The sequence below is a fragment of the Musca domestica genome, unplaced genomic scaffold (assembly GCF_030504385.1).
Source record: "Musca domestica strain aabys unplaced genomic scaffold, Musca_domestica.polishedcontigs.V.1.1 33, whole genome shotgun sequence".
Classification (NCBI taxonomy): domain Eukaryota; kingdom Metazoa; phylum Arthropoda; class Insecta; order Diptera; family Muscidae; genus Musca; species Musca domestica.
In genome coordinates this window covers 2528784-2546765 of record NW_026712312.1, presented here as the reverse complement: position 1 = coordinate 2546765, position 17982 = coordinate 2528784, and the positions used below count along the sequence as shown (strand labels likewise).

Here is a 17982-nt window from a genome sequence, read left to right as displayed (position 1 = left end):
ATATCGTCATTATCGCGTCTTTTTATACCCTCCCTATGGAGGGTATATTAGCTTTGTCACTCCGTTTGTAACTCCTCGAAATATTCATGATAAATCCTACATATATTCTGGATCAGCGTAAAATTTCTAAGACGGTAACGGTAACTCCTGAAATTCCGTATTTTAATGATTTTAGCGACTATATTCACCCGAATTGTTTGAAATTTCGTGTTTAAAGATCTTAATGGGTACTACGGCCTATGACAAAAAATTACTTGTACAGGTACACGTCTTCGTATAGCCCCCGTATAAAGGTATAACGGTATTTTTCGTAGTATTTTGAACATTTTCAAGTTCCTTCCAAATGGTGGAGGGCATTAAAAGTTTGGCGCGGCCGAACTTAGATGCTTTTTACTGGTTTTCTTATAATACTGGTAAAAGGCTTTCATCGAAATACATCCACTAAAATTCAATCGAAATTTGCTCAATATCGAATACTAGATTCCAGACGTTAATTAAAGTTAGATTTTGTTTGGTTAGGCTTTAAAAGAAGCTCTCTCCTGGGAACACCAAGCCCATAGAACCACTTTTCCATTGAAATAATATTCCGCTTTAATGTTTTTTGTAACAACATCTTAAAATTAAAATAAATCCACTTACGAAAACTACATTAGTTGCAATACTATATAGATTCCAACTGCTAAGCCAACGTTTCAGAATAGTTCGCTTTCTTAGAGGTAAATTTAACGAACACTGTATTTCAGAAATATCTTGCCATGTTACCAATTGAGGACGACAAATCAAAAGGGCATTCATGGCGGCACGATAACCACTTTGCACGGCACCCCCCAGTAGGCCACGATAACAAGTCCCAGCCGAAGCCGATGATGACCAAATAACACGATTCCAGGGTGTAGTTCGAGGTGCATGATCCAGCGCCGGAAGTTCGAATGTATGCTGGGAATATTCCAAAGGTAGCAGCATTTCCTCACCAAAGGCCTCTGCCAATTTATGTAATATCAATGATTTCACCAAAGGTTCAATACCTTCTTCGTGAAGATAATGGCCATAGATGGTATTGTTGTGATATTGATGGGCCATCAAAAAAGGTTCCAACCACAAATATTGTCCCGTATAACCAGACTTCTGCCAATATGCTTCTCTATAGCTGGCCAGGAAACTGGTTAGAACATATTTTGTTTTATTCTCATTGCGTGGAGCCCGTTGCAGCTCCAGCGGCAGTGGGGGATGGAATTGTATTTCTTGTATTTGTTGCCAGGGAATTGCAAGGATAATAGTCTGGGCAGTATATTTTATATTTTGAGAATCAAGGACTTCTACATGCTCGCGATATTGAAATATTTCCGATACTTTGTGTCCATAAATGATATGAATATATTCCATGTGCTCCAGCATTTTGGTTATTAGCTCCTGAGTGGAAAATTCCAATAAACCATTTGGTATTTCAATGAATCTGCAAGAGGATGGGGAAATCGCATTACATTACAGATATGAAAGCACACACATATACCTACAGGTTAATTAATCTGTCAATGCCACCACTTGTCCTACAAACATTGATAAAATCATTAACAACGATATCGCAGGCCTCACAACCACTTATCAAGAGAACCAAGTTCAACATAAACTTGCGGCACATTCGAAAAAATAAACGTCTACATATGTGAGAGTGCATTGAGGTGCTTTGGAATCTAGAACATAGAAATCGATTTGAATATTCTCCATCTCTTCTTAAAATTCTTACCTCTTCAATTCCCCTGCGCGATATTCCAACATAAATTCCAATTCATCGATATAACGTTTCAGTTCATATTTGGCTAATGCGGCAAATATTCCTCCATCGAGTTGCCAATATCTTTTTAGCGATTGAGACTGTTCAATATTTCTTCTCCGGATAGAAACATTCAAATCTTTCAGAAGAGTATAAATATGATATTGATCCTCCGTTATCCATTTGGCGCCCAACTCTCCCAAATGATTGAAACGTAACTGGCCACCAATAACATTAGTGGCTTCCATCAATGCTACGTGTAGACTGGGATCCCTTTGATGAATTCTCAAGGCAGAGGTCAGGCCAGATAGGCCACCACCAATAATGAGAATATCAAATTTATTCCCCGAATTTCTTTGACTCATTATTTCGAAGGAGAAAAATTTTTGATTTTTTGTTTTGTTTTCAAAAATGTCAAGGACAAACAACAAAACAGTTAAAAAGCAGTAAGTTCGGCCGGGCCGAACTTTGAATACCCTTCACCATTTGGAACGAATTTGGAAATAAAATCCTTAAAAATTATGTTAAAAATTTTAAAAATACCGAATATAGCCGTTATATTGATGTCTATACGACGTGGACCTACATGGGCATTGTTTGTCATAAGCCATTACCACATTCAAATTCGAAACTTAAAATAAACGGTGAATAATGTAGCTAAAATCATCAAAATATCGTATATAGGGAGGTAGCGTTATATCGGAGCTGTGCGAAGACCTGAACCAGCATAGACAATTTTCTGCCATAGGCTATAGCATCCATTACGAACTTCAAATACGCGTCTCAAACAATTTCGGTAGGTATTGTACCTAAACTCGTAAAAATACCGAATATAGGGAGGTACTGGTATGTGGGGCCTATACGAAGACCTGGACCTGCATAGACAATTTTCTGTCACAGACTGTAGTTACCATTACGAGCTCCAAATACGTAATTTGAAATAATTCCGGTGAATAATGACTCGAAAATCATCAAAATATTTTATCAACCTACTTCAATTACTTCGGAAGCTTGAGTTATTTCCACAGATGGACAGATATGAAGATGGACATCGCTAAATCGTTTTAGAGTTTTACGCTGATGCAGAATATATGCACTTTGTAGGGTCTATCATGAAAATTTTGAGGTGTAACAAATAGAATGACAAAGCTAATATACCCTCCATAGAATCGATTTGAATGTTTCTCTCCGGAGAAGAAATATTGAACAGTCTCAATCGCTAAAAAGATATTGGCAACTCGATGGAGGATTTTTTTTTTTATAAAATTCAAGAACCAAGAGCTTTTAAAATCATTTTTTCAAGGACCAAGGGACCAATAATCCGAAATTTTTTTTTATAAAATTCAAGACCAAGAGACCAATTATCGTGGATTTAAAAATATATATATTTTTTCAAGGACCAAAAATCTTTTAAAATATTTAATTTTTTTTTTTCAAGGACCAAACGACAAATAGTCGCTTAAGAATATTTTTAAGACCCAAGAGACCTATAATCGTGGATTTTTTAAAAATATTTCTTCAAGAAGCAATGGACCCAATAATCGTGTATTTTTTAAAAATATTTTTTCAAGATGCAATGGACCCAATAATCGTGTATTTTTTAAAAATATTTTTTGAAGGACCAAAACACCGTGAAATTTTGGATTTTAAAAAAAAAAATTACAGGGGACTAATAATCGTGAATTTTTTAAAAATATCTTTCAATGACCGAGGGATAATCGTGGATTTTTAAAAATCATAAACCAAGGGACAAATAATTGTAGATTTTTTTACAAAATATTTTTCAACAGATCAATAATCGTGTATTTAAATCCTTTTAGAGTTTTACGCTGATCCAGAATATATGCACTTTGTAGGGTCTATCATGAAAATTTCGAGGAGTAACAAATAGAATGACAAAGCTAATATACCCTCCATAGAATCGAGGAGGATATAAAAATACTCTTACAAAAACAGGCTGTAGTTCCGCAAAATATTACAATTTTTTTATGTACACACTATAACTACACCACTACTACAACATGTACATAGCATACTTTCAGGCTGAACATGGAATATAATTTTATATGAGAGTTAATCGAACGTAACGGTAACGGTAACGTAGTGTAGAAACATAAGCAATTACCAAGTAAAATTGAACTATTTAAAAATATTTTCCAACGGTCCTTGGAACAATAATCGCCAGTTATGGTGGATATTTTGAGAAAACATAGAATTTTCCACAACTGCACAATAGCCAGGTGCAGTAAAATTATAAGAAAATATGCAGGAAATTAGGAAAAAATGCTAATTGTTTCAGAAATGAACAAGGTTTTTTTCTTAACAAAAATTGATGCCTTGCGAGCATAAAAATTTCATTTGCTGAGAGAGCCACAATAAAAATGAAGCATGAAGGGAGATTTTGACGCGGATTGGAGAAGTGTTAAATTAATAGTAAATAAACCAAACACTTTTGGTACATACATTTTTAATGTAGTTTTCATGAAAACTGTTGGTTTATTCTGAAATTGTTAGTCAAATTTTGTGTAGAATAATTTTTCTTTTGACACCATTCTCCTAAAATGATTTTTTTTGTTAATTTCAATCGTCAACTCGAAAAAAGTCCGAGAAAAATTTTATAAAAAAAATACGGAATATTTTCGATTTTTTTTTTGGTACACATATAAAAAATTTTGCAATACAGTTTAATAGTCGTGGATTTTTTAAAAATAATAATGTTTTCAAGGACCATGAGACCATTAAAAGTGATTTCTTTAAAGTGATTTCTTTTCAAGGACCAAGGGACCAATAACCTCTGATTTTTTCATAAAAATATTTTTCAAGTACCAAAAGATCAATAATCGTGGATTTCTAAAAATTATTTTTTGAAGGACAAAGAGACCAGAAATAGTTGTTTTCTTAAAATTATTTTTGCAGCGACCATTAATTGTGGATTTTTTTTAAATATTTTTTTAAGGATCAATAATCGTGGATCTCTTAAAAATATTTTTTTAAAGGATGAAGGGACCAATAATCGGGGATTTTTTTTTATAAAATTCAAAGACCAAGGGACCAATAATCGGGGATTTTTTTTTTATAAAATTCAAGGACCAAGAGACCAATAATTGGGGATTTTTTTTATAAAATTCAAGGACAAAGAGACCAATAATCGGGGACTTTTTTCATAAAATTCAAGAACCAAGAGACCAATTATTGTGGCTTTTAAAATCATTTTTTCAAGGACCAAGTGACCAATAATCCGGAATTTTTTTTTTTAATTCAAGACCAAGAGACCAATTATCGTGGATTTAAAAATATATATTTTTTTTCAAGGACCAAAAATCTTTTAAAATATTTAAAATTTTTTTTCAAGGACCAAACGACAAATAATCGCTTAAGAATATTTTTAAGACCCAAGAGACCTATAATCGTGGATTTTTTAAAAATATTTTTTCAAGAAGCAATGAACCCAATAATCGTGTATTTTTTAAAAATATTTTTTCAAGGACCAAAACACCGTGAAATGTTGGACTTTTTAAAAAAAATTTTACAGGGGACTAATAATCGTGGATTTTTTAAAAATATTTTTTCAATGACCGAGGGATAATCGTGGATTTTAAAAAAATATTTTTTCAAGGGATCAATAATTGCGAACTTTTAAGGATCAATAATCGTGGATTTAAAAAAATCATAAAACAAGGGACAAATAATTGTAGATTTTTTTACAAAATATTTTTCAACGGACCAATAATCGTGTATTTAAAAAATAAGGACCGATAATCGTGAATCAAAAAAAAAAAAAAAAAAAAAACATTATCATAAACCAAGAGACAAATAATCGTGGATTTTTAAGAACATTTTTTCATAAACAAAAGGACAAATAATCGGTGATTTAAAAAAAAATATTTTTCAAGGACCAATGGATTGATAATCGTGTTTTTTTTTTTAATTTCAAGGACAAAGATACCAATTATTGTGGATTTTAAAAAATATATATTTTTTTGAAAAACCAAAGATATTAAAAAATATTTAAAAATATTTTTTAAAGTATTTAAAAATATTTTTTTAAAGACCGAAAATATTTCAAAAAAAAATATTAATATTTTATTCTTGGATTTCATTATTTTTTCAGGGACCAAGGGACAGATAATCGAGGATTTTTTAAAATATTTTTTCAAGGACTAAGAGACCAATATTCGTGGATTTTTTAAGAAAAATGTCCAACCAGTAATCTACCCAATTGGGAGTCAACCGTATATGTTAGGAAAAAATGCCATACATATAATCCCATTTTTAAGCTATGCCTTATTTATTTATTCCATTAGAAAAGAGTCTTATTTCTTTAGAACATAAACACTGAAAATGTTGATGAAAAATAATGTCAAACTTTACAAATTTTCCCATTTGTTGAATTGTTTTTTTTTTTAATATTTTACATAATACTTTGAGATAGTGATTTATATTCTATGTGGTTATTGTGTTGATAGAAAATGAATCTAAATGTGGGTTATCAATGTACTTTGAGTATATATGTATGTATGTAGGTTTGTATATATGTACATACATATATGTGTAAATTGAATACAATGAGTCTAGTTGAAATTAATTAATCGAGAACATAAATAATTTAAACAAATACAATTTTAAATAAATTCGTGGATTGTCTTTGATATGGTTAACATCTCTCGAAATTGACATTGTCTTTCTAAAATTTTCTGCTAAAAAATTACAGTATAAAAATGTATATTTAATACTAGGAGAATATTATAGTGGTTTGATATATATATTTTTGGGTGTCCTGAATAATTAACGGCAGATTTTTTCGTAAAAATTTTAATTTTTAAAAAATTGTTAAAAATTTTAGTTTTTAAAAATTGTTAAAAATTGTAGTTTTTAAAAATTTTAATTTTTAAAAATTGTTAAAAATTTTAATTGTTAAAAATTTTATTTTTTGAAAATTGTTAAAAATTTTAATTTTTGAAAATTGTTAAAAATTTTAATTTTTGTTAACAATTTTTAAAAATTTTAGTTTTTAAAAATGTTTAAAAATTTTAATTTTTAAAAATTGTTAAAAATTTTAGTTATTAAAAATTTTAATTTTTGAAAATTGTTAAAAATTTTAATTTTTGTTAACAATTTTTAAAAATTAAAATTTATAACAATTTTTAACAATTTAAATTTTTAAAAATTGTTAAGAAATTAAAAATCAAATTGATTTGAATTTTTAAAAATGTTTTAAATGATTTAAAATATACATATTTTTTTAAATCATCCGAAACCAAAACACATTTTTCAAATTAAATTTTTTCACTTTTACTTCAGGACACCCTAATATGCATATGACATATTTAAAAAATTGTTCTTATAAGTACATTTTACAACACAATTAAGTTCAATTTTTCGTTTTCACTTTTAGCCGCCACCATCGCTTCAGTTCATCATTTGGCTTTGCCATTTGCCTGCTGTCCGCCGGGTACCATTGATGTAAGTTCCTCTCCAGTCTCACTGAGATCATTTGCATTGCGTCGCTTACCAAACCGTTCGCCATCTTCTATTGTCTCTGGCATTGGCTTGTTCAGGGTTTCGGGAAGCATTAACGATAGGAGGCCACCTAAAAAGGCCAAGGCACCACAAATTATCAAAGGCAATGGTCGCCATATTTGGCCCAGCAAATTGAGATAGGGCGCCAAAATGCCACCAATACGTGCCACCATTGAGGCGGCACCCAAACCCACATTTCTCACCACAGTGGGGAATTGTTCGGCCGAGAATATATAAATGGTACCATACGAAGCTGTAATGGCCAATTTACCAATCATGGCAAATAGAATGATGAGCCAATTTAAAGAGGCCGGCACAATGATTGTCAGCAACAGGGCCACACCGGCCACCAACATGCAACCACACAGAATTGTGCGACGACCCCAACGATTTAGGGTAAGCAGCAGCAGAATATAAGCAGGAATTTCCACAGCACCGGAGATCATGAAATTCAGCAGGACATTGCCCCCCAAATTGTTGGTATTCCAAGAAAGACCATAGTACACCCCACTGTTGACAAACCAATCAAAGAAAATGATCAACGTCTTACGTCTCAAATTGGGATAGCGCAACAAATCGAAAACACTAGCCGCTGCTGCCTTTTCCGATTTATTGGCTTCCGAGTCATTTTTCTTTTCCGCCGATTCGTCAATGAGATTTTCATAGACCTCTTGGGGTATGGTTACATTATTCACCTGGGCTGCCTTTTCAATGACCACAATGGCCTCATCCTTGCGTCCCTTGGATAATAGCCATCTGGCCGATTCGGGTATGATCCAGTGGTAACACATAAACAACAGACCCGGCAGGGTTAGGGCGATTTGTAACCATCTCCAGTCTCGAATGAAATAGGCAAAACCGGCCGTCAACATAAAGCCCACCGAGAAGAACATTTGACAAGCCACACCGGCAAAGAGACGATAGGATGAACCCACCATTTCCATGGCAATGACATAGGCAACCAAGAACACGCCCGAGGTGGTGGCTCCCACAATCATACGCGATATGGTGTAGGTAAAATATTCCGGGGCCACACCAGCCAGGACACCAAACACCACCTGGATCACCAACGAGGCAAAGAATATGGGTTTACGGCCATATCTATCCGATAGCTGGCCAAACACAATACTACCCAACAGCACGCCCACCATGAACAAGGAATCACTGGTGGCACTCAGCAACTGGCGACTGCATACCATATTCCATTCCGTCACGGCACTGCTCTTGTACACACTCTGGTCATAGACAAAATGTTCACAGCTTTTTGTTTCATTGGTCGCAGGAGCCGCAATGCTGTTCCCATTCAAATAGCCATCATTGTAGTCCACATCGTAATATTCACACACCTGATAGGTATCCGTAATCTGGTCATACGGATAGGCCAAACTCCATAGGGTTTTATTGAAATTCTCAAAACGTGTCTGATTTTCGCTGTCATTTTCAAATGGCAGGACACAACGAAAATCTGGACGGGCCAGGAGAAATACACCGGCCAACTTGTGAAAGGCACACGATATGGCGGGCAAACACAAAAGGAAATAAATTTGTTTTTGATATCGGCCAAAATCGCCCAGATATTTTATGACATCATCGTAACCCATGGTGACCCAGTGATGATGACGTTGCGTTACACTGTGAGTATGTGCGTGTGTGTGTGGGTGTGTGTGGGACAGGTGTTTTTCAAATTTGGTTTTCAATTATTAGGACTTTTAGAAACGGCCAAACTTCATTTAGTTTATTCCATTCAATTCCAATTGATGATGGCGATTATGATGTTGACTGTTGCACTCCAGCAGCTGTTGTATTTTTTGTTGTTGTTGCCTTCTGCTTCTTTTCCGTTAGACAACCGGTTAGGCAATCCAATTGTTGAATGTTTTTCGAATTTGAAGTCCAAACTTGTTGCCAGCAAATCCAACAAATCATACAAAACTCTTGAAGGCGTCCCCGACAACTGAACTGAACACGAGCGCGATTAAAGGAAAACTCATGCGCAGATTTTTCGTTTTTTTTTCAATGAGTTTGCGAACGTGTGTGCATGTGTTTGTGAGTGGACTGATGAGTTTTCCTTGCTGCTCACTCAGGCCAAATGGTTGGTGTGATTTGTGAGAATGTTGTTGATTTGTTCTCGCGGCCAAGCTACACTAACCTGCAAAGAAAAGAAATTTGGTTAGTTTTAAATAATTTTCGATCTGGCCATTTGATATGGAAATTTTTAATTCAAGGATTTGGGAAATTAGGTGCCTGTAAATAGCGTGAAGACAGTGAATTTGGGAATCTCTTCCGAAGGTTTTAAATCTATAGAAGTTGTGGAAAAAGTATGACATTTAAAAAGACTCAACAGATTTTTTTAAATCTTACATTTTTTCAGGACTTCCGTTGAGCTGATAGGGATTACAATTTTAACTGATAATGCGGTTCGCTACCATACAGTTCTTGAATACATTATATCTAAATTCTCCTGTCAACAACGTTTTTTTCTCTTTATAAAGTTTCCTGTATTGAAGATGTGTAGAGTAGCCCTTCCATGTATGGAACATCTATTAAAGGGCTTCGTTTTGAAGAAGGTTTCATATTCGAAGTCATTTTTATATTAAATACATCTGGGTAGTTTTTTGATTAGACGAATAATTTTGTGTGATTCAGTAACGACTTGGTTCAAACGAATTATTCACTAAGAAAAGTGGCTGAACTAGTTACTGGCCAAACTCCAATAAAAAGAGTTCCAATTGATAGAGTAAACGCAAATTTAAACTACCTGAGTTTTAGACGGACTATAAAAACGCTTGGATTTGCTACAACAACAACAATAACACTGTGCGTTGTTTTTTTAAGCCAAAGATTACACTGTGCAGCAAAATTAGTTTTTTCATAATTTCAGGAAAACTCAGCAGATTTCCTATCTACAAAACATAATATTTTTATAAAGATTTCTGTGTTAAAGATGCGTAGTAGTCCTTCCATGTATGGAACACCTTTAAAAATGGATTTTTATTGGAAGTGGGGAAGAAGACATTAGTATTCTAATATAGACGAACAATTTTCCGTGGTTCAGTAACGGCTTGGTTCAATCGAATTATTAATTAAGAAAACAGGCTGAATTATTTACTGTCCAGACTCCAAAAAAATCGTCCCAATCAATGGAGTAAACGAATATTGAAACTACCTGAGTTTTAGACGGCCAATAAAAACGGTTGAGTTTGCTACAACAACAACAATTATAACTCTGTGTGGTTTTTTTTAAGCCAAAGATTACACTGTGAAACAAAATTAGTATTTGTTCATAATTGCAGGAAAACTCAGCAGATTTCCTGTCTGCAAAATATAATATTTTTATAAAGATTCCTGTGTTGAAGATGCGTAGTAGCCCTTCCATGTATGTAACACCCTTTAACGTAGATTTCTATTAGAAGTGGGGAAGAAGACATTAGTCTTCTAATATAGACGAACATTTTTCCATGGTTCAGTAACGGCTTGGTGGAATCGAATTATTCACTAAGAAAAGTGTCTGAACTAGTTACTGGCCAAACTCCAATTAAAAGCGTTCCAATTAATAGAGTAAACGGAAATTGAAACTACCTGAGTTCTAGCCGTCCTATGAAAACGGTTGGTTTTTGTTTTGGCTACAACAACAATAAAAACTGGGTGTAATTTCTTAGGTCAAAGATTAAACTGTGCAACAAAATTCATTTCAGCATAAAATTCTTCGTCAATTTACCGATGTCCATCCGTCTGTGCAAATCACTCTAGCTTCCGAAAGAAATGATGTAGGTTGATAAAATTTCCCTCAAATGTATATTATATCTGCAGGACTTTTGGTATTGAAAATAGGCTATATAGGTCCAGGTTTAGGTATAGGGCCCATATAACTGTACCTCCCTATTTTCGGTATTTTGGTGATTTCAGCGACATTATTCACCGGAATTGTTTTAAATTTGGTATTTGAAGTTCGTAATGGACACTACAGCCTAAGGCAGAAACTGTGCAGATCCACGTTTTGGTATTGCCCCCATATAATGGTACCTCCCTATTTTCGGTATTTTGGTGATTTAAGCTACATTATTCACTGAAAATGTTTAACATTTTGGTATTTGAAGTTCGTAATGGATACTACAGCCTATGACAGAAAATTGTCTGTGCAGGTTCACGTCTTCGTATAGCGCTCATATAACGGTACCTCCCGATATTCGGTATTTTGGTGATTTAAGCTACATTATTCACTAGAAATGTTTAACATTTTGGTATTTGCAGTTCGTAATGGATAATACAGCCTATGACGTAAAATTCTCCGTGCAGGTCAACACCTTCATATAGCCCCCATATAATGGTACCTCCCGATATTCGGTGTTTTTATGATTTTAGCTATATTATTCACCTACTTTTTTTCAAGTTTAGCATTTGAATATTGTAATGGCTTATGACTGAAGTTGCCTATGCAGGTCCACATCGTCGTATACACCCAAATATAACGGCTACATTCGGTGTTTTTAAGATTTTAACAGAATTTTTAACGGATTTTTTTTGAATACTGCCAAATTTTTTCCAAATTATGGGAGGTATTCATAGTTCGCCCCGGTCGAACTGAAAGTGGGAATACATAAAGCGCTTATCTGGCTGATTTAAGTCATCAGCTGGCTTCTTCCGAAATTAACAAAGGAGCCTAGGGCCAAAATCGATCTGAGTCAACCTAAAACTCCTTTGTTCTTCTACGAAAAAGCCAACCGATGACTTAAGCCAGCCAAAAATATGTGCTTTATGTATTTCTACTCTAACAGATTTTTCACTTGTTGAATTTAATATTTTATTTTCGAATTCCAGTTGGCATTTTCTAAGCTACTGTAAAAAATGGTGTTGATGAATGAAGCTGTTGAATAACATTCAGACCGTTCCTTTGATACATGAGCAATGTTTTAGTATGGCGCCCAATACACTCTGGTCTAGTTTTATGCGTATTTTTTTATCCGGATTCGAATTTATGCCATTGTAGTTGCGACGATTAAATCAACGATTGTAGAACTAAGAAAAAAGTGAATAATGAAGACAGTAATTCTGAAGAAATTGTTGAATTGAATTGTTAATGTGAAGTCACTTCGAAAATTTGTTATATAATCCGCAAAATTAATCCGCACAAATTCTTACTATCGATCCAGACACGGGCTGACAAAAATTATATAAGAAACTTCAAAATTCGATTGTCTAATGACAACTTCATTTTCAAGAAGTAACACACTATATATTCTTCGAACTTATCCCCTAGTTACGAGATAATCCTAGTGATGTGGATTTAGGATGATTTTCATATATTTGGAACCAATTCATTGTTACATTATTATATTTATTTAATATTTTATGCGGTTTTCCAGAATTTTGACACAATCGACTTTTTTTTGATATGAAGTGTGAATATCGTTTTATGCCTATTTGATTTGAAAAATTGTTAAGATCTTCAGGCACACTTTTCAACCGAATGGACTGGAATTTGATATTAAGAATTTTTAGTCTTTATAAAATCTCATTAAATGCATTTAAAAATCCAGTTGAGTTATCATATCTACTTGGTACGCCAAGATAGCCACTGTTTTCACTTCTTAAATCTACTGGATTTTGAATGAAATACTTTCTTGATTTTTGAATTAGTTTAGTCGACTGATAATCTCTAGCTATCTTTTAAACACTTATCTTTATTATGACTGCTGGACAAATAAACTGCCGTTTTGATAATTTAGGCAAAGAAAAAATTATATCAAATCCTTTAGGCTTTGAAAACAAATTTTTGCACAAATGTCTAAATATTAATACAAAATGCTTAACAAAGAATAATCTCACGATTGTTTCTTCTTCTAAAATCCTCAGGAGATTAACACAATTACGTGAATAAATCATCCGTCCATGAAGATAAGACCTGTGAAAATAAAAATATAAGTTCTTTTGTTTTGGAACAAAGACGAATAACATTTGGTGTGGACATTTTTAATGTACAAAGAAAAAATCCCCATCATTCAATGGCAATATAATGGTCCAAGGTCAAGTTTAAAATTTCGCAGCCACCAATCTGTAAGGTAAGTGCAAGTAAATATTGGGAGGGAAAAACCTGCGGTTTTAAATTCCTGTGGTATTTTTTATTATTTTTATTTAAACGAATTCATGTGGGATTTTTATAATTGTTTGTAAAAAATAACAAACGTCAACAAATAAAACAATTTGCATGTGTATTAATTCAAATTAAGTAAAAATCCTAAAGCACATCGGTTTCTTGTACGATTTCTTGCAAGACCCACATAAGTTCAGCCCAAAAGGCTTCTATTGACAACAATTTGACAATAAACTCATTAGTTTTTGCAAAAAACCAGTAAGGGAAACTCAAAAGCCTGGCGGATCCGATTATATGATCCCTCCCGTAACAAAAGAATTTATTTATCTCATACCACCTATCAACATTTGGCTTTAGAACAGTTATAGTTTGCTATAGAGTGCATGATATCACTTGGAGAAGGATTGTATTGAAACAAGTAAAAAAGCTTAAATACCTTCCACTGGAACGAATTGGCAATTCTCAAAAACACTAAGATCCATTAAAAATTCTGTTAAAATCGTAAAAAAAAACGAATGTAGCTGTTATATTAGGGTCTATACGACGACATGGACCTGCATAGGTTACTTTTGTCATAAGCCATTACAATATTCAAATGCGAAACTTGAAAAAAGAAATCGGTGAACAATGTAGCTAAAATCATCAAAATACCGAATATCGGGAGGTACCGTTATATGGGGGCTATATGAAGACGTGGGTTTGCATAGAAAATTTTCTATCTTAGGCTTTAGTATCCATTTCGAACTTCAAATACCAAATTTAAAACAATTCCGATGAATATTGTAGCTAAAATCATCAAAATACCGAATCCCAGAATAAAATGTTTTTCCATTGAGCTGGATTCCAATTAATATTATCGTTTTCGAAATGCTTTCCGATTTTTTTTTTTGATATAAATGGTTTTTTTGATGGTTTACGGGCATGCAGACCAGCTGACACTACTCGTCAACGTACTGATCTCGAGCTTATGTCCAATGATAACTCTCTCATCAATTCAATTGAACTCTTAAATAGTTGTTTTTTTATTTTTCTCACAATTTGTTGATCAGTGCGGGCTGAAGTTTTTCACGACCTTCATCCGCTATAACTGTTACTACAGATCCAGTTGCATAAAACCGACTTAGTATACGAAAAATCGCAGAAATATTTATGAAATATTTCTCGGAAATCATTTTCTAGCTTGTTTTCATTTTTTATATAAAAATGAATTTTGGTTTTTTTGTTTTAAGTTTTTATAAGGTGAATAAAGTGCCTAATTTAAAACTAGAAAAACGTTCTCATTTTCTTAATTTTTAAAAAAGTTACATGGCATTCATACTCCTTGTAATTTCAGTTGCTTTAGTTTTGGCCACCAGTGTATCTCATTTTCGTATTTCCTCATTGAATTCGGCTTAATTGACAGTTTTTCTATCGAAGCGTCCAATAATTCTTCCATTACAATGGCAGCTGATGCTGTTATTGCAGTTGATCCCATATTTCAAGTTTTTCATATACCTTGTCTGAATATATAAAATATCGTGAGGTTTTTATAAAATATGTCAGTATTTCTTTTCATTAAATATTTTGATTACCGAATAAAAACATAGAAAAATATAATTATTCTTTTAGGAGCGATAAGTCAAACGCTCAGCTTTTAGGGCATTTAATCCTCCAAACCCAAGACAGCTATAACTTGATTCATCACTCCAAAAAAATATATTTTCCAGAATTGATAACGCGCATGCAAAAAATGCTGAGTCACACTGTTATATATTTCTGGAATTAAACCACATAATTTATATTCATTTAGTTTTCACAGGGATTTTGAAATTACCATTTAAGCTGAGAGTACATTAAGGGTGGGAATACATAAAGCGCTTATTTGGCGGGCTTAAGTCATGGGCTGGCTTCTTCGTAGATGAACAAAGGAGGTTTAGGTTGATTTAGTTCGATTTTGGCCCTAGGCTTCTTCGTAGATGAACAAAGGAGTTTTAGGTTGACTTAGTCCGATTTTGGCCCTAGGCTCCTTTGTTCATTTCTGAAGAAGCCAGTCGATGACTTAAGCCAGCCAGATAAGCGCTTTACGTATTCTCACCTTAAAACCTTTTTTGACTGGCTCAAGTCATCGGCTGGTTTCTTCGTAAAGGAATAAAGGAGTTTCAGGTTGACTTAGTTCGATTTTGGCTCGAAGAATCCGGCTGATGTTTTAAGCCAGTCGAAAAAGGGTTTTAGTATCCTTACTTTACACAAAATAGTTAAAACTTCTGCCTAGCTATGCCCAATATGGGCCCTTGTTTACAATATCAGTAGTGGGATTCTCTTAGTCATTATTTGAGTTACCGACAAAAATCGGTAACATCAAAATCAAAATTGTTGATATAAAAAATAAGTTAAAGTTCACAACATTGGTACCTATCGGTAGGTCTTAACGACTACTTTGATTTCGTCGCTAATTTACCGAAAAAAATTAGCTAATTACCGAAGTTATATGCATTTTAAGTTCCCTGACTTTTGTCGGTAACTCAAAAAATGAGTTAGAGAATTCCACTACAGTTCTAGACCGGGTGGCACCGATTTTAACAATAATAGAATTATATTCACAAACATATGTTCTAGACAGCAATGAACTATATCAGCAGATGTTTATCGCGAAATCGACTTGTTCAGACTTCAAGAGGTTTCAAATGAACAGCGCGTTGCAAACATAGTAACTAAAATATAAACGCGTTACCAAGCCAAGCGGCGTTACGCACCACAGGAGATCTAAATCTAGACATGTTTTCTAAAATACATTTATTTTTCTTGTTAAGTTCGCTACTCTTATTCACAAGCAGCAAAAAAACATGACTTCCAGTTAGTTCTTCTTCTTTTTTTCCTTTTACGGCTACAAATTTCCATTGAATTTCCTCCCGGCAACAATGTTTGCCGGCCCAACAACTCATGTTAATTCATCAAAAACGTTGACGCTGACGTTAATGACGAGTTTTTGGTAGAACCGCACTCTATTGGTGGCTGGCTGGTTGGCTGGCTACCTATGACGTGGTAGAAATGAACACATTTTACGATTTCGGCAACAAACTTTTCACACAACAACAATAACAAAAAAAAAAACAACCGAACACACAATGTTTGGCTGGCGTAGTAGCCTTGATCCACAAATGACCGTGAATCTTGGGGAGAAATGAATTTTATACGTAACAATGTCTAAGATTATTTTGCTCACTGTCCCCCACTTTTTTTATCTTCTTTGCACTATTTTTCAGGCTAAATGCATAGGTGAATGACCACAGAAACAAGAGTAGACCGAGTTTAAAAAAACACAAGTTGCAATGCTACTGAACCACACAGTAGTAGTTCTATTTACTTGTTATCAGTTTAGAAACAAAAAAAAAAACTTGGTGTTATTACTTAGATGGTGTAAACGCCGCACCGTTAAAACTAGCCACCGACTGTGTAAAGAGCTTACGATCAACTGATTTATTATGGTTGTTATTCGGGCCCACTGAACCGACCAAATGTTAGTTTTTCTCTCAATTGTACATTCTACCAAAAAAAAATTGCGCTCTCTCTCTCTACCTTTTTCTCTTTTCAGAACATCATTTATTTGAGAAATTTTATATGTCTCTTCCTCGAAAATAACAGTGAACCAAGGGAGAATATTACATTTTTCAAACAGAGAGGGTGAGAGAATAAAAAAAAAACAAATGAAAAATCATACGACTTGTTTGTTGGTGTATTTATGTTGGTATGTAGCGATCCCATGCAAAAACACAACCCCACCGAATTTATCTACATTTGTATGTATGTAGTATGTGTGTGTGTGTGTGTATGTACATATGAAACTTCCAAATTTACCAACAATTTGAAACGCACGTGTATCCATTGGAAAGATCATGCGATAAAACAACCACTATTTGGTTGGAGATTTTGTTAAAATATCTCCAAACGATTAGTATCATTCGAAAATAGTTTAGCGCGCTTTTTGTTTTACCTCTGTTGGTGAGTGTTGATTTCTGGTTAGCTCTCGTAACTCATTGATAATGACATGATTTGGGGTTTATCTTTATTATGCGATTCGATTATGAATTGACATATACATTCAATTTAACTACAATATTAAGTGAAGTGATATAATGGGGTGGGACGACTAGTATTTTTGTCGTATACGACATGCATACGGTGCAAAGTAGTTCTTTAAGAGTTGCCAAAATAAATGAGACATGTTGGGCGCCACGAACATATTGGGGCCGAGTGCAATTCAGGAAGATCAACGGCAACAATCCCTACAAGAATAAGGGACTAGGGAAGTAGTCTGTGTAAACTAGACATGTTGGGCGCCACGGTAGAGTAATTGCATACAGGTAAAAAGAGGTAAGGAGTAGGCTAACAGGAATAGGGGACTAGGGAAATTCTTAGAAATTTAGGTGAGAATACATAACTACTTCGTAGAGGTGCAAAGTAGTTCTTTAAGAATTGCCAGAATAAATGGGACAAGTTGGGCGCCACGGACAAATTGGGACTAGGGAAGTAGTCTGTGTAAACTAGACATGTTGGGCGCCACAGTAGAGTAATTGCCTACAGAAAAATAGGTGCTCAAGCACTGAAAGCAGCAAGAAACAAGTTA

At 34.0% G+C, this 17982-nt stretch overlaps 2 protein-coding genes across 5 annotated transcripts; both read right to left on the bottom strand.

Moving 5' to 3' along the window:
• Window positions 1-402: 402 nt before the first annotated feature.
• Window positions 403-2136, bottom strand: LOC131803806 (putative flavin-containing monoamine oxidase AofH). The gene is made up of 3 exons (XM_059125521.1): window positions 1745-2136; window positions 640-1453; window positions 403-441 (listed from the first exon to the last, which is right to left on the bottom strand). The coding sequence occupies exons 1-3, from the start codon at window positions 2134-2136 to the stop codon at window positions 403-405; spliced, it is 1245 nt and encodes a 414-aa protein (XP_058981504.1).
• Window positions 2137-7032: 4896 nt separating this feature from the next.
• Window positions 7033-16857, bottom strand: LOC131803765 (organic cation transporter protein-like). 4 transcript variants are annotated; one of them, XM_059125436.1, is made up of 2 exons: window positions 16767-16857; window positions 7033-9437 (listed from the first exon to the last, which is right to left on the bottom strand). In XM_059125436.1, exon 2 carries the CDS (start codon window positions 8890-8892, stop codon window positions 7189-7191), a length of 1704 nt encoding a protein of 567 aa, XP_058981419.1. In that variant the 5' UTR covers window positions 8893-9437; window positions 16767-16857; the 3' UTR covers window positions 7033-7188. The 4 variants fall into 4 exon arrangements, with proteins under 4 accessions (XP_058981419.1, XP_058981421.1, XP_058981422.1 ...); XM_059125438.1 differs by having other exon boundaries at window positions 16723-16829; XM_059125439.1 differs by lacking the exon at window positions 16767-16857 and adding an exon at window positions 11668-11684.
• Window positions 16858-17982: the final 1125 nt, after the last annotated feature.

Coding starts and splice junctions, on each gene's coding strand:
- LOC131803806 (XM_059125521.1), bottom strand. CDS start 2,136: ATGAGTCAAAGAAATTCGGGGAATAAATTTGATATTCTCATTATTGGT. Junction 1,454..1,744: donor CGCGCAGGGGAATTGAAGAG/GTAAGAATTTTA, acceptor ATCCTCTTGCAG/ATTCATTGAAATACCAAATG. Junction 442..639: donor TTGCAACTAATGTAGTTTTC/GTAAGTGGATTT, acceptor ATTGAATTTTAG/TGGATGTATTTCGATGAAAG.
- LOC131803765 (XM_059125436.1), bottom strand. CDS start 8,892: ATGGGTTACGATGATGTCATAAAATATCTGGGCGATTTTGGCCGATAT.